Source organism: Empidonax traillii, unplaced genomic scaffold (assembly GCF_003031625.1).
Source record: "Empidonax traillii isolate 1590-97213 ecotype Southwest subspecies unplaced genomic scaffold, ASM303162v1 scaffold155:size2260171, whole genome shotgun sequence".
In the NCBI taxonomy this organism is placed as follows: Eukaryota; Metazoa; Chordata; class Aves; order Passeriformes; family Tyrannidae; genus Empidonax; species Empidonax traillii.
The window spans coordinates 2,110,949-2,128,332 of NW_020955348.1; the positions used below are offsets into that span (position 1 = coordinate 2,110,949).

The following is a 17,384-nucleotide window of genomic DNA, read 5'->3' on the forward strand; positions in this document are numbered from 1 at the left end:
CCAAAAACTACCAAAACTAGTTTCAGTGGTTTCGTTAGCAAGTACCGATGGGAGCCTTTTCAACCTAAGGTGACTGAAGGCCCACACTAAGACCTTAAATCATCTTATCTGTGAGCTGCTTTACGCTGATGATGCCACCCTCGTCGCCCACACAGAAGCAGCTCTGCAGCGTTTAACATCCTGCTTTGCAGAGGCTGCTGAGCCTTTTGGTCTGGAAGTCAGCTTGAAGAAGACAGAAGTTTTATATCAGCCTGCACCTCAGGAAGTCTTCCATCATCCCTATATCACCATTGGTGAAACAGCACTCAAATCAGTCCAACAGTTTAATTACCTGGGAAGCATCATCTCCTCAGACGGTAAGATTGATGCTGAAATTGACAACAGGTTAGCAAAGGCATACAGTGCTTTTGGTAAACTCCATAAAAGAGTGTGGCAAAACAAACACCTGAAGAAAAGTACTAAGATCAGTGTTTACAGAGCCATCGTACTGTCTACTCTTCTATATGGTTCTGAATCATGGGTCATTTACCGGCACCACTTGCATCTCTTAGAACGCTTCCATCAGCGCTGCCTCCGTACAATCCTTAACATCCACTGGACTGACCATGTGACCAACACGTCTGTCCTTGAGCAGGCAGCAGTCACAAGCATTGAGGCCATGCTGCTGAGAACTCAGCTGCGCTGGGCAGGGCACATCTCCAGGATGCAGGACCATCGCCTCCCTAAGATCGTGTTTTATGGGGAACTTGCCACTGGCTGCTGCAAGAGAGGACGCCCGAAGAGGAGACACAAGGACCGCCTGGAACAATCCCTCAGCCTAGGCCACGTTGATCACCACCGTTGGGCTACCCTGGCCTCCAATCGGGAGGCCTGGAGACACACCATCTATAACGCTGCTGCTGCTTTTGAGAACACACACAGGATCCCTCTCAAGGAGAAAAGGCAACGCAGAAAGAATCGCATCTCGTCGATATCACCTGGGGAGTCTTTCTGCTGCACCTTCTGCAACCAGACTTGTCTATCTCGCATTGGCCTTTTTAGCCATCAGCGCGCTTGTAGCAAGCATGGGTAGAGCCCTTCTCAAATCTTCATTCGCGAAGCCCAGCCATGAATGCACTCCCATCTTTACCTTTACAGCTTTCTGCTGGAAGTGACTGCTGAGGGAAAGGTGGTTCCTGCTTACTTCTAAGTTCTAGACACTACTGCTAACATCTGGCACATGCACACTAAGCAGTAGGAAATTTTCACCTTTGTTGGCTTCAGAATCTTAGTAAATCTTTATTGTTTTCCTTTATGTGCACTTGCTTATGATACAGAAGGGTAAATCACTGCAAATTTCACAAAATGCTCTAGAGGGATTTTTGGGATCTTGAATGTTTTAATGTGTTTAAAATGGTTTGGTGTTTTGCTTCATTAAGCAAACTCCCTCTAGATATGCCCTACTTATACAGAAAAATGTAGCAGAAAAGCATGCTTGGGGTTTTTTAAGGTTTCACCATCATAAGCTAGAAGCTAAAGAAGTTTTGCAAGGTGGTATGAATTTCCCCTGTGACCCGTTTTGAAGGAAAGGACTTCTGTCCACAGTCCAGTCAGCTGGAAACCCTGCAAACAGCCTTCATCTATGTTGTGCTTCCAAGGGGAAAATCACTGAAAGGAAAATTGATTTTAGGGTCATTGACCCTCAGTGACAACTACATACTTTGGCCCACCCATGCAAGGAGTAAACTGCAGTCCAGACATTCAGCCAGTCTTTAGACCAGTTTTCTACACTCCTCATCTGTTGTGCTTTAATTCTTCATTTCACTAAAACAAAATGGACAAGCTATAGCTGAAAACTGTGAGAAAAAGATCTGAATTTCATACTGTCTGACATAGTGACTTATGCTGTTTCCAACTGTGATTTTCAAAGCTAAAAAAAATAGTTACTGATTAGAGGTAGAAGATTTTTGCATTATAAGCTATCAGAGAGCAGGTATTGTAACTATTAAATTGAGAGGGAAATAAATTTATAAAGTAACAGTCATTAAGCTGTTTAGTTGATTCATGTGAGTTAGACTCTGACTCAAAGCAACATGGCTATGAAAAGAACAAAGTAGTCCTGAAGAATGACAAAGGTGACCACTTTTCCCCCTCTGGGAATAAGGAAGACGTGGACCAGATGATCTGCTAAGCCAGTCTCCATTGCCTGGTCCTAATTTCTGAGTTGCTGTACTTAGATCCTTATGAATTTGTGGAGCTGGGCTAAAAAGTTAAAAGATTTTGTTGATTAAATTGTCTTCAAAAAAGATGCTTCAAAGGATTCTTATACTATTATTTAAACTAAATTATGGTGTAATATTAGCTGATTAAGACAAGACTTCAAACTGAGTAATTTCCATCAGCTGGACATAACAGTAGTTAAAGAAATAATGACTAAATGGATAGCACCTGATGCAATTCATCATAATGTAATGTGGCACAATGGAAAAAGAACTTTTTTTTTTTTTTTCCAAGAGGAAAGGAAAAAGAAAACCTGAAGATTAATTAGGGGGTTTGTTGGTTTTCTTTTTTTTTTTTTTTTACTGAATCATTCTTACTTTTATTAGTCAATCCTTTTACTGTAGCATCTCAGCATCTTTAATGTTTTAATGCTCTTTCCTTAAACGACATAAACCAGTTTTTTTCAATTACACTGTCAGTTCCTCAAGGGACAGGATGTCTGGTGTTTCAAATACCATGCTTAACACAATGAGACTTGTACCCAATGTTCTTAGAAAACAAACTAACTCTTAGTAATAACAGCTTTAATAGAACAAATGCTTCAAAATTAGATTGTTCTGTGAACAAGAATTTAAGACGACATAGTTTAAGAGCTTCATGCATATTTTAAGAAAAAAAAATACATTTCGAATTGGACTCCTTTTGCTCTTCAAATGTTATGTTACAAGATACAAGTCTTCCTTTTCTGTAAAGAATCCCAGCTCATCCAGTTGTCAGTGGCATCATATTTCCAGAAGGATCAGATATGCAGGAAGGCACAGGAATAGGGGTTTGAAAGAAAGGCTTTCACAGATGAAGGTGAACTAACCTTTGTTAGCACAGGCCATCCACTTCAGGTTATCAGCAAATGCTGCTTCTCTTCCAATCAGATAGGTAAAAATACGAACCTGAAAGTACAATGCAAAAGATGAGTCAGTTAATACTGCATTTAAAACATGTTCAGTAGAACTCCAAGTACAGATGTGTCATTCATATGGAGAGATCCTTTCTAAGAAAGTATTACTGATTAAGCAGCACATGAAAAAAAAGATCTCTGGCAGTAATGTCTTCATTACAAAAATGTGGGGTTTGTTCTATATAACAGAATGACTGATCTTTTTAAATGTGTTTAATATCTGACATTTAACTAATGTTTAATATGTAATTGAGAATAAACTAAAACCATTTGAGTACAAAGCAAAACTCTATGTTTCAAACAAACCTGTTCTGCACTTCTTAATTCAGAAAATCGCTATGAAGTTGGGAACAGGCACTTTATTAGAAAATACTCCTGTGGATAAAGGATCTGAAACACCAGGAAAGCAAATTCCCCTCAGTTTACAAGGTTCCTGTGACACAGCATCGCTGTCAACTTAGAGACAGGTACCCACAGGAAGCACTTTAATGTAATTTAATTCCTTTGCAAATAAAAAAAAAATTAAATAATTCAATTTCAATATTTTTTCCATTAATATTTTTTCCTTGCTCCCAAAATCTATTATTAGTAAAATAAACTAATGCCAAGTTCCCATAGGACTTTTTTTTTTGTCAGAAAAATGGATTTAAAAGACTTTGAAAGTTTCCCTCTTCTCTCACTGCCCTTTTGTCCATTTTCTTAATGGCCACATCCTGTTTCTAGGCATACATGATGTTTTGCCTTATTATCATGCCTAGAGACCATCAATCATAAAAATCTTCCCACTCTTTTAAACATCAAATGTACACGGAACTCAATCATGATTTACACACTGACTGTTTGAATCCAACAGTTTGTATAATCTCACTCTAAGACTGTAAAGAACACAGCATTAAACAAAAGAATGGTACTTTTATACTTTGTTGGTGCCTATGAAAAGCATTAATAAAGAAAACCTTTATTCTATAAAGACTCATGAAAGTGTACAGTGAGATTTACACTCTCAAAATACAGCATGAATCACTGTCACAGTTTATCTTCCTGAAAATGATGCTTGAATACAGCCTATGGGGAGACTGAATATATCTGAGAGATTTATATTTAGTGATCTGCTTTAATCTATAAAGAATCAAACTAGACTGTGTTCTTAATAAAAGGAGACCAGCCTTATCTAAATGGATGAGCAGTAAGCATGACAACAGGCATAAGCAGCACAATAACTCCATGGAACCTACAAAAAATAAAATTTCAACAAATCAGTAACATGGATCATCATGAGGAATGGGCTGTCTCTGCAATGCTGTTGCAAAGATTTTAATGATTTTTCTCTGAGTGTATTTTCTACATCTGGTTGCCTTGGTATCTGCAGTTTTGCTAGAAAATATTTTAAGCATCATAAAAATACTGCTAATTATTTGTCATTACTTGAAAAAAATAAAAGAAACCCATAAGACAGAGAGCTGGAACTGAAGATGAGTGATCAGAGTTGCTTTCCTTTCCCATCCCCTGTCACTGTGTATTTTTCTCTATACACTTGCTATGGTGCATGTAATACAAATGACATTTACCAGTGTCACAATGAAATAAAAAGTGTTTTATATAGTAAGTTACACTATCATTTTAAAATACCATTTCTATATTGTTCAGTACTTATAATAACTTCTTATTCATAGTAGCTTTGTAAGAAAATAACAGAAAAGAAAAGAAAAAAGAGAAAGGTATCTTTAGTTAAAAAAAATGCCACTGTTACATTAAAGTTTTCCTTCTACATTGGCCTTAAGGACACATTAATAAGTATTGTGAAAATTGTTTACTACTCCATTCAGAATAGCAAGAAAAATCCTCAAAATCAGCTCTGATGGAAACCAATTCTGATTATTTCTCTACTTCTAGAAGTTTCATTTGATCAGTTCATTGTACCCATTAGGTAAACTTAATTCACTGTGAGCGTGCAGTGAAAAACACACCAGAAATAATTTCACAAAACAAAGGCTTGCCATGTTATTTTCTGCTTTCAGAAATCACAACAACGACTTAGGTAATAAATTATTAGAATTAAAACTTGTATCAATAAGACTACATTCTAATTCCCATTTTTAAAAACAATCTTGGTTCCACACACCTTTTATACTAGTTTAACTTTCCTGGGTAAATTCAAGCTACTTCAACTGCTGCACTAGGACAAGACCAATGCAGTGATGGGCTCCGTTGATGCAGAACAAGACACACTGATCACAGTCAGCACTGAAATTCTCATTTTACATTGACTAGACATTAGGTACCAGATTTAATATCTATCCATATGCTCAGATACCATGTAAAATATATGTTGGCAGGTAAAATTTTTAATAGTTGCCACCAATTTTTCTTCTTTGTGAATATGAATAACTGAACGGGAAGTGCACCAAATCACTTCTGCTGTGAAAAATGGCTGCATGAAATGTTTATTTCACCCAAACAATCCAGATATAGCTCTAATATTGTACAGTCTGCGGAAATATATATATAGTACTGAGGCAGATGATTGAAATCTCTATAATTAATAATAGATGGGGAAGTATTAGGTGTGTCTCTCAATTGTTTGTATTGGATTTTAAAGAAAATAACACAGTAGAAACTATGAGCTTTCAGAGGTATATACACTATATACATACACGCTGATAAACCTCTATTGGTATCTTATGGTACAACATGATGTTAGGACACTAAGAATTTTTTTGAATCCATAAGGAGAGAATGTTTTAGTCAAGGCAGACTGAAAAAATTCAAAGTTATTATGGGCCAGTCCCAGAAGATCCAGTAACAACATTTACATAGTCTACATATGCTCTGGCTAACTGAGTGCAAGCCAAATGAGAAAAACACCTTTGAATATCCAAGTGCTGTGACTGAATCAAGAGACCATTTTCATCAGAGAAGGAATCTGCATCAGAGGGTGTAAGTGCCTCTCTGGCAAAAAAAGATATGACAAAAAAGAGCCCTTCAGTTCTGGATAGTTTTGAAAGCTTCGCAAGATACTTAAGATAACTGAATCAAAATACTTTCCATGTCTGACCTGCCAAATATGATATCAACTATATTAAGGCTTATCACGACCTGTTAGCTGTGGAGAAAGAAAATATTCTCAGGCAGAAGTGCTAGTCTTGAATTTTTATATCAATCTACAAAACTGAAAGTTGTAGATGTCAGAATCACTGAATACAAAGCAAAACTTGCTCTCAGAGCAAAAGCCTTAATCTTTGCAACTATACTTGCTGATCCTGCACAGTAGGTATCTCCTGCAGCTGTGCCATCGACTACTATTTTTCAAGCCAATGTTCACAGAAAATGGAGTGAGAGCTCCATAGTAATATTAAGGAAACTGAAAGGACAATGGAACTAGGAACTTTAATAGAGCTTGTGACTTTCTCACTTCATATTTTTCTACATCTTTCTAAAGCAAGTGTTGAATAGCAGAGAATACCACTTGAGATTGATGTATTTTAATTATTTTTAAAACAGCAGCTGTGGAAACCTGCCATATATTGGCTTCTTATTATGTCTCATTCCTGACCTAGAAGGGTCACCTCTGGTAAAGAGCACTCCATTCACTTACCTTTCTTACTGAAAGATTGCTGCAGAAGCTCAAATGATTCCAAACTGTGGAATCAAATTCATATTAAGTAACCAACTAATTTCAAGAGTGCATTTTATGATGGTCAGCTTCTCTGTGCAAGACTGTAGATTCTGGTACAAACCACTAGTCCGTAGTAAACTAGTGAGAAGTACAGCATGCCAAACATTGCCACAAGCTGAGTTGGAAACTACTCCCATTTATGCAGAGTTAGTTAATTAGAATTAATTAATATTAAGGTGTTGAACCACCAAGCTCAGTAGTTCAGACAAAACTGACCACAAATCTTACACTGAGTAAAATACCTAAACCAAAAGTAGATATTTAACTGCACACTTTATCACTATTTTTAACCTGCTTGCTCACTGATTTTCCAGTCTCTGGTTTTTCAAATTCTTGTTGTCTTACCTAGGCACAGATCATGGTTTGGATTTGGTGGTTGCTCTCTACTTTTTGTTGCATCCCCTAAAATTCTGGAAAATAAATTCTGATAATAAGCTTCTTGCTTTTAAAGCCAGGGAATATTCTGAAGTTTGAAGCTTTAGACTCTGGACAGAAGGTTTATATAAAATCTCAGAGATGCATACACTCAACCATTACTGAGGAAACCTAAGAATGATGACTTAAATGACAGCTATTTCAGTGCTAACCACTTCATGTGAAATATCCACTTAGCAGTTCCATCCATTACGCGTGGGCTAATCTGCAGTCCCTGAACTGTCCTCACCTCTGAAACTTCATTAAATTCACAGCACAGTGCAGAGAACGGAGACCTTCTTCCATCTATGTTAAGCAAGACAAGTCAATCTGCAAGACTGTACACACTGGAACTGTGAAGTCATATCTTCATGCCAAACAGCTGGTAAAATAGTATTTCCAGAAACTTAAAATACCGTGTGGGAGGGGAAATGGGACTTACTGCAGCTGACGGTGCAAACCTCTGTTTGCAGCTGCAAACTATTTCATGGACACCTTCAGCAAAATAGTCTTTCCTTTCTGGCTCAGCAAGAAGTAAAAATAGTCCCGTGGCAAAAGCTGTGGAATTGAAGTTTTCAGTGGGATACAGGCATGAAATTCAAGTTCCCATAGTTAGAAGCCATGGTGGTCCAGAAAAGCCTCAGCTTCGCATGGATGAGCAAATGGACTGATTTGGAACAATGGATGGATGTGAGACTGAGTGATTGCCAGAACTCCTAAGGAGCCTCACCCAAAAGAATTGATTTCACTGCTACAGGAGCTCTCAAAGTGAGAGCTCTCAAGTAGCCTCTCCTAGACAACTCATGTTATGGCTAGACCCCCTGATAGGAACTATTTGCATATTCAGAGTGTTAATTAGCTACTTTCTTGGTTGGAAAAAATGCCTTCCCCCCCCACACACACTTCTTCAGGCATTTCATGCTGTAGAATTGACCAAACTGTATAGAAAAAGATACTTGCACAGTATCATAGTAGAAAGCCTGAAGAACAGTCACACAGGAGAGTCTTGAACATTCTTAAGAGAGCTAGGACATGTTTTGTACAGAATTTAAGATAGTAAATAGCAATGAATTATTCCTGTGCTGACCACAGGTTAGCTGGAAATAAAGATTCAGCAGAACAACAATTCAGAGCATCTTTCCCAATACAGCCGGAGACACTGTGGCAAGAACCCTCAGCAGTGCAAGCAGATGAAACCAGAGCAAGCCCAGGGTTGATTGACATGTTGCAAATCAAGATTCACAAAATCAATTCTCTAATTGCCTAAATTTTGTGAATTTAATAACAAAAAAAGGGATGCCATTTATTTATGTCTCTTACATTTGTTAATAGAACTTTTCAAAAATAAAAATCACTGGTCTCCCTTTGAAATTCTCATAGGCATCTCCTCCAGGCAGATCCAATTTTCTTTTCAGAAAAATGGCATTAGGGAGGGTTTGTCCATTTTTCGAAAGTCTACCAAGAGGTTAAAACAATAAATAAATAAATAAAAGCAAAATTTAACTTCAGAATCCGCAATTATTCGTGGCAGAATTGACAGTTACATCACATCTTCATTTCCTAGGATAAATGTCTGTTCTACTCTTTTGCTATTTCAATTTTACGTTGAAAATTGTTTTTTCAAACCAGTTTCTCTTTCTGTTGATTATGAATTTTTCATGCTCCATTTCTTCTTACCCTTGGTTACAGTGGAAATATTCTTAAAGTTATTTACCCAGGATAAACTTATTAACTCCATCCTTTAAGCCTCAATAACTGCCTTCTCTTCCTTGGGGTTCTGCTGCTTTATAATTTTCTGACTTCTTTTGTAGGTTTAAATTCTGAAAGTAAGTAAATGAAACTTACTTCCAACTTTAGAAAAAGCTTGAAGTTTTATTTACGTTTCCATTGCTTCACTCCCAACATTACACTGTGCTTGTCACCACTTTCAGATTAGTCTTCAATATCGCTCTTTTTTGCATAACTTCATCCTCCTACTCCTCTCTCTCCAGCATCCTTTTGTGCACCTCTAACTTAGAAGACACTAATGAGGAAAAGGGGAATCAATGCTGAAGTTGGTCCCTGTACTAAGCAGTTGGCACAAAAGCCCCTCCATTTTCCTAGAGGGAACAGTTTGGAGGCAGTCAGAAGGAATTTTGAAAGTTGTACTGAATTCATTCATCACGATCAGTAAGACCCACAGTAAAAAACTCTCAAAAGGCCGCTGGTTCTCCAAATCTGAAAAGGGAATCAAAAATGTATCAATTTGAGATGTTGTTATAGATTCTAACTTCAAACTATAGGCACACAAAGCAATCCAAAATAAGCACATGAATTCCAAGTGTACTGCAGTGCATCTGGTTGATGCAAAGGGCGTAACACACAGGGTGCTGAACAGGCATGGGAAAAGAGCAATCGAAATACTGGGTCACTCTTGAAACTTCACTTCATCTCTAAATGTCTCCATAGTTTTTTTTGATTTTAGTTCATTTTTTACTATGAAGTGCTGGGGGGAAAAAAAACCCACAACAACAACAACAAAACCCAAAACAAACAACAACAACAAAAAACACCACCACCACAACAACAAAAACCCACTTTAGGATCTATTTGCACTGATAGGTTAGCAGGAAGTTCCCTGAAGACAATGCTTTAACTGAGCACACAAAATTCTACTGATGAGGGCTGCAAAGCCCTGTGAGATGACACAAGACAGCACTACCTCAGTATCTTCTGTCCTATTAGAGACCTTTACCCTATAAGGTGCTGAAAGACTCAACTTACACTGCACTCAGTGCAAGGAAGCCATGAAATTGAAGACATTACCTCATGAAATGGAATCCTTACACGTTAAGTTACTCAGTAGAAGGTTTCTCATTGTTAATTTTTCTCCCATAGTATTAAAAATACCTCTTTTGGGAAAGTTTGCATTTATACATTACCTCATGTTTTATCCTTCCTGCAACTGCACACCGTACTCAGACAATTTTATAACAGTGTCTTTTATTATAGTGATACCCAAAACACCATGTACTGTACCCTAAAAACCGATGGGAGACTTAGCATAAACAAACTCCAAATAATTAATGTCTATTTCAATGGAAAACAAGACATTGTAAGCAAAAACAGTAACAGAGGAAAACACTTCATCACGAAGCAGCTGAGCGCTGCTTTCCCAAACATCCACAACCCCAACAGCTCTTTGTACAGACCGACCTCAGAAAATACGTGCAGGAGAAAAGGAACTGCTTGCTGCAGTTAATCCCTTGTGGTCAGGGGACAGCAGGACTATGTCACACTCACCTGTGAGGAGCAGTTCTAGATCTGCTCTCTGGGTCTAGAGCTGCTGAGAGTTATTCGGAAAATTCAAACAAGCCATCGGGTGAGGATATTTCTTCTAGCCCTGAAAACGTGCTGACATACTTTGTGGATTTACAGAAAACTATAATGTAACTCAAGATTTACAAAGAACAGTTTTCCACTGTCAAAATTCACCCAGTACATAAGGAATGTTGCTAGCAGAGAAAGATGATGCCATTTTACTCTGTGGGAGGATAGAGCAGGTGATGAGGAAGTGTCCAAAACACATTAGCACAAGGCTTATTGTTCCCTAAAGGAGTCTGATGGTTGACATGGTTCTGAAAAGAGTAAGACATCTCAGGCCTTTTACATAGCACACAAGTTTGACCTGTTTGACACACAAAGTAAGATCAGTTCCTTCACAGGCAGCCCAAAGGGCACAGTGAGAGTTAAACACTAAAGAATTATATGTAAAGATTTGGTAGAGCAAACAAATTGTGGTAAATAACCATTTAAAACGTGGCATTTAAAAGCAAAACTAAAACCCTCCAGAAAACAGGTTTAATAAGCAAATAATGCTTTCTAGCCATCTTTTCTGCTTAGTGTGCAGCTTGTGTTAATGAAGTCATACAGGCAACCAATACGGTACTAAGTGTAACACAACAGTGTACCTTGAATGTATTAAATTCTTCTTTGCAGTTTAACAAGTTAATTCAGCAAAGACAATTTTCACAGATTTTGAGACTACTAAACTTTTTGGCTGAGACACTGTCTAGAAAATGACATTCCAGAGCCTCCTTTTCAAAAAACCCCAAACCAAACTGTTACCTTCAGCACAAGCTAGAACTATAACAAGTTACTTTGAGACCAATGGGTTGTGTTAAAAATATTCCAGATACACACTCTTAGTGAAGAACTATTTTAGAAACATTTTTCTGGGTTTAAAAAGTTTTATTTTTTCTACTTTATATATCCTTCTACTGGTAAATCCAACCATGGCACCATGACTTCAATTACATGAGGTATAAAGGGAGAGGAAAATTTTAACTCCTACTTTTTTAACTTTTGAAATTCCCTGACATCAATTTTCTATCACAACAATCTTACTATTTGAAATAAAATAAATCAGATTTATTTGAGATAGGAACAAATTCTGTGCTCTGATGTGAAAGGCTAAGGAATTTTCTGATCCCAGTCCTGATATGCAAGATTCCAGATCAGTCATTACAAACCATTAACAAGCCAAGCCTAGATCAACTACTTAAGCATAATTCAACTATACCTAACATTGCCATTCTTCAAAGTTTTGGAGGATCTGCTGAAATGTAGAACATAGATTTTCTTCCTTAAATGCAAAAGAGCAGCCTAAACAAATTAATTTGTCTGAATGGAGAGGAGAGGAAGGGATTAGAGCAGAAGCCATGACATAACCAATTTTCTTGGATCTAACTGAAGCTCCTGTGGAAAAAGCAGGCTCATACAATTTCTGCTACTACTCTACTTAACTTTCTTGTATATCAACTAATTTTTTTTTTTGCAAGAATTCATGAGAAAAGATCAAAATCAGACCACATTCTAAGTAACCAAACACTGCCAATGTCTCCAGTTGTTATTACACAGTTCCAGGGTGTAACACAGAACAATGGTAACTCATTTGCAGTGTCCTTCCCTGGGCACGGTGCAGACACAGATTAGAGGATGACATAATGGATAAAGCACTGGCCTTTCACCTTTGGGATTTTGTCCGGCCTGCAGTCCTATCAGATAATGGGTTTGGCAATCTCCACTAGTCTCTTTTGGACACTAATCCCCACTGCAGAATCTCTATAATTCATCATATAATTTAATACACCTGGCAACCTTACCACCAGTTCATTCTTTTGTTACATAATGGCCCAAAGTGAAGTCAAGGGTGGTAAATGCTCTGACAACCAGCTATTATCTCCCATAACAGCTGATTTTGAGGGGATTATTGCAGTCATAAACCATTTTATAAAAATTGGCAACTGGGAAAGCAGTGTAACAAAATAAGGTGATATTTAGAAGTTTTATCACTGATTTTCTACCGATCTGTAATGGAGTTTCTAGCATCCAAAAAATGCTGGAGAGGAAACTTGAGATTAAAGCTACAGATCATGAACCAAGAATCTGAGTCCTGAGTGAGCTTAGTTTGACTATTTTGAGATTACAGATGCTTTTTTGTCTTTTTTTTCTTCTGTGAAATAGTATATTTCTTCTTCGTTTTGTCTCAATTATTTGTTCATATCTTCTCTTTAGCAGCATTCTTTCCTTTTGCCTTTGAAGTATTTCACCACTTTTGGTACTCTGGTTTTAGATCCACAGCCTTGTTCACAAATGAACAAGGGACTCCACTTCCATCTGGACTAATTGATGAAGATAAAAGTGAACTTTCAGGCAAGAAAAAGGGGAGTTGTACTCAGTTTGTGGGATAAGAAATCAGTTCACTGAAACTGTTGGACTGTTTAAAAAGAAGATGAGCAGTTTTGATTCCAGTCTAAACTAAAATGGCATTAACACAGAAGCAAACAGAAAATAGTACCAAGGTACTCATAGGCAGAGGAATTAGCACACACAGTTTTCTTACTGGAAATAAGTTTCAGTCCTACAAAGCTCTAGGAAGGCATGAAAACTTTAACCAGCTAAAATTTAACAGAATGCAATTGTTTTCTGAGCACTAAAGGCAAAATTATTTGGTAGACATCAAAGTGAAGAAGGATAATTAAAAAAGGGGAAGGTCCTGGGTTCTCTGGTACATCACAGCTACATCTGTGCAATATCATTTCGTATTGTTCAAGACAGTAGCATGAGTTGGATGTTATGTATTTAATCAGTAAACTTGCTTCATAGAATAAATTTCACACAATGAAAAAAAGAAAATCATTAAAATAAATCCAGAAAACTTTAAACCATAGCCACTCCTACTCTTAACTGAAAAGCATTACTAAAAATGTCCAGTTGAGTAAAATATGATCTGTTTCATGAAAGCTTTACAGAACTGTGTTCAAGTGAGCTTCTGTATTTCACGACTCAGGATATCTGTCTTTTTTTCCTGCAGACTTGAAAAGAGCAAATTTTCCTTCACTGCAAGGAGATGTAAATCCTCTTGGCCTGTGCTTCAAACCAACCATTTTAGGTAAAAGCCAATGTGGTGCTGAGTTCAACTTTGTAAGCCTATGTTTGATTCTGTACAACTGAATTTTATGATAGTTTTTATACAAAGTTCAGAGGAAAAAAGTTCAAGTTCTAGAAATCCAACCAGCAACAGGAAGATTCTCATAATGTAGCACAGAAAAGTGAGATCTACTCAGAGAATGCAAAGAATTTTGCAAATTGCACATATAATAGAATCATAGACTTCCAGACAATGAGTTGGAAGGGATCCAAAGGGATTATCAAAGTTCAGCTCCTGGCCTTGCAAAGGACAGCCCAAAGAATCACACCCTGTGCCTGAGAATAAAACTGAAGACTTGACTTGCACGAGCAGGAAAAAAGTTTGCTCATGGAATTTCAAGATTACTTTACTAGTTCATTGAAATGCAAAATCAGCCAAAGCAAAAACTGCAAATGCAGATGCTGCTCTGATGGAACAGCAGATCCACTGTTTGGCAAACTCTGGTGGGAATGTGTGTTTATTGTTGGACTTCCTGTGAGTAGAAACACTACAACTTCTTTAAAAAAAATCTTTCTGAAAATGCTGAGTTAGTGGATAGTAAAATAAATGAGATTTAACATAAAAACTGTCTGCTATGCTGAAAACCATTTAACCCTTCAGACACTGTGCATATACACCAGGAATTGTTTGAACCATCAAAATGCTACAACAAAACCATGGAATAGACATCAAATTCCTTTACCTTGACATTTCAACGAAGTAAAGGCAATTATGGCTTCGACTGTCAGTTATACCACTCAGTATTAAAATTACTATGCCTTTTAGTTTGTCTTTGATTAAACATTAAATTTACCTCTACTTTATAAAACTTGTAGCCCTACAGCATCCATGTGTTCTCACAGTTAAGTCAAGTCAAACTAAATATTTAATACACCATTCTAATTAGCTACAAACTATTACCTGATTTAAGTCTGTAAATGAATGTGAAAAGACTCTGGAGGCCTAATGTTAACCTTCATCCATTCCAGTTATACGAGAGAAATTACAGGCTCTAATTAGACTCTTAAAACTGCAAAGAAATAGAATTTTCATAACCAGCTTATTAAAAAACGAAGACCCCCTTGGGACAGGGCAAATTGCTTCTACCCTGATCCACTTATCCTTGTACAACACCATACAGAAGACTCATGTTGTCTGACTTGCAGCTCATATTTCTCCCAAATTAATGAGCACTCAAATTATTCCAGCTGCCCCCTTGGCACGGGGAAAAATTGAAAATCCATGGCTGCCAAGTGACGTGTATAACCCAGCTGCTAAATAAAATGTGCTTAAGGGGACACAGCTGTTGAGGTGACTATTTACATTAAAATAAGTCCATGGATACAGAACAAATGCCTAAAGACAGCAAACAGTGTGTAGCACTTTGTTTAACCATTGCATTAAACCAGGTCACAAAAATTTGCAATATCACTTATAGGTTAGAGGAAAATGCATGGTCTCTTCACCTTATGATTTAGTTCTTCAATTTGCCTAATCTTGGAAAATTTCCGATTTTCTTTTGCAAAACTGGTAGATTCAGAGGAATCATATCAAATAGTAGAGTTTACACATCAGAAGGGGCATGGGATTAGGAACTGAGGTCATATTTAGAAAGGGATAGTAGATAAATGTGTTTAAGTCAATGAATCTTGATAAAATTTCCCATGAAGTGTCTAGGAAATTAACCTAATTAGTCTTCAAAAATTTAGTGAATGTTTTTTAAGATCTGTGGGTAGCAAAGGAAATGCCAAGGACAAGAAAAGGGACACATATTTTTAAATATTTTAAATATTCAAACCCAAGAAAAAGTAAAACAATCTGCAGAATTACTTGCTACATTTCACTACCCAAAAAGACCCTAGCAAACATGATTAAGCAATTAATTCACAATCATATACAACAGAACAGTGTGCAAACAAATAACCAACATCAATCTAAGAGTCTTTCTGTCAAACCAATCTGATTTCCTTTAATAACAAGTATCTTCTCTACTATACAGGAGAAGAGATGAGAAGAAAGATATCTTGCTTAAATTCTGCAAGTATTTTTAGAAGTATGGGGACTACACCATCCATGAGAGCTTCCAGTTGGGACTGACAGAAAAATAAGCCACAACAATTGTCTGCTCAGTGATGTTGTGTTACCTCTAAGGAACACAGGCCTAATGAAACGAACATAAGGTGAACTCACTTTTCAGACAGCTGTGCTCTCAAAGCCTATTTGTTATTGTCATATTAGAAAGAGAATTTGGTAGAAGGGGGGGGAATGATCTGCCTGTATCGAGTGCAATTTAATAGTTTGATTCAGGATTTAGGTGACTGACTAGAGAGAACGCTTAAAAATTCGTCAAATAACATGAATCTGGAAGTCCTTCCAAGCACTTTGGAATAGAATTAGAGTTCAAAATAGCATTTTGGAGCAAGATAAACAGTCTGAAATGAACAGGATTAATTCAGTTCAAATAAGTACATCATTAGGACTGAAATTTCCAATGCATTGACAAAAGATGAGGATAAAGTTAGAGGAGAAACAGGAAAAGATCGCGATTTCAGAAAGAACCACGAATTCATTGTGGGTCAACAATGGCAAACTACCAAAATAAAAATAAATATCAAATTGCTCCATGTAGCTGAGAGAAATGGCAATAACACCTGACATGAATGCAAGATAAAGGAGGTGATTATTCATCTCTACCTGTGAAAAGGAAAAATGCAAGAAAGCTTTAGCTGGATTTAGCACACATTGCAGGACCTGAGACTCTTAGAAAGGTCTGTAACAGAGTAGGAACCTTGCACTTCCAGATGAATTATTTCTTTTTATTTATCATTTGCTATCTTAGCTCATTTTAAAAGCTCTGTAACTGAGATTATCATCCAACAGTAAAATACATTTCACATAACCCTGCATATATTGTAACATAATGGTCATCCTAGATAAATACAAAAACCAGGTTTGCTTTGTAATAACTGTTAATTCTTCTCTGACTGCATTCTAAAAAAAGTCATTTAAGGATTTTACCTGTGGTTGAGTCCAAGTACTGTGGTTAACCCTTTCATAATATTGGCAAAACATTTACCCACTCATTTGAATTCATTCATGTTCTAATATTTCTTAAATATCATCAATAGCAGTTGAGGTGTTTGCAAAGAAATATTGTTACTATTTTAAACCTGTTAGTAGATAGAACAAAGAACGAGGAGAGCTTCTTTGGACACTAAATATGAAAAAAAAAAAAAAGCTTAGGGAGGTCCATCCTTCGAGTTCAGAACTATAGTAAGCTTTTTTCTTCAATGTGACTCACAAACTATGCTCTAAGTTTTGTAGTTAATTATAAAAACATGCTCTGTTTCGCTCTCTCCATTTTCACTGCTGGTTTTGCATTGTCCAAACCATGTAAAAGTATGCAGTGATGTCACCATACGTGTCATGGACAAGAAAAACAGATGAATACTTTATAAACACTCTTTGCTCTTAGAACATGTAGCCTAAACAAAGGGTTTCTTCCTCCTTGTTTCAGAGAAACAGGGGAAGAATGGGAACTGAGAAACAAAATGAGGACATTATACAAGAGAACACTTACATTTAACTTGCATTTGACATTAAGAAACACATGAAAGTTAAGTTAGTGGTGAAAAATGGGGAAGTCTAAAGTTAAGGGATAAAAATAATTTATTTTGGTGAAGGATTTT

At 36.9% G+C, this 17,384-nt stretch overlaps 1 protein-coding gene across 1 annotated transcript in view; it reads right to left on the minus strand.

Moving 5' to 3' along the window:
- Window positions 1-17,384, minus strand: part of CACNA2D3 (calcium voltage-gated channel auxiliary subunit alpha2delta 3) — a 247,363-nt gene that overhangs the window by 131,606 nt on the left and 98,373 nt on the right. The window contains exon 9 of the mRNA XM_027884815.1: window positions 3,068-3,146. Within this exon, the coding sequence (XP_027740616.1) occupies window positions 3,068-3,146 (79 nt within the window). The remainder of the gene's footprint in view (window positions 1-3,067; window positions 3,147-17,384) is intronic.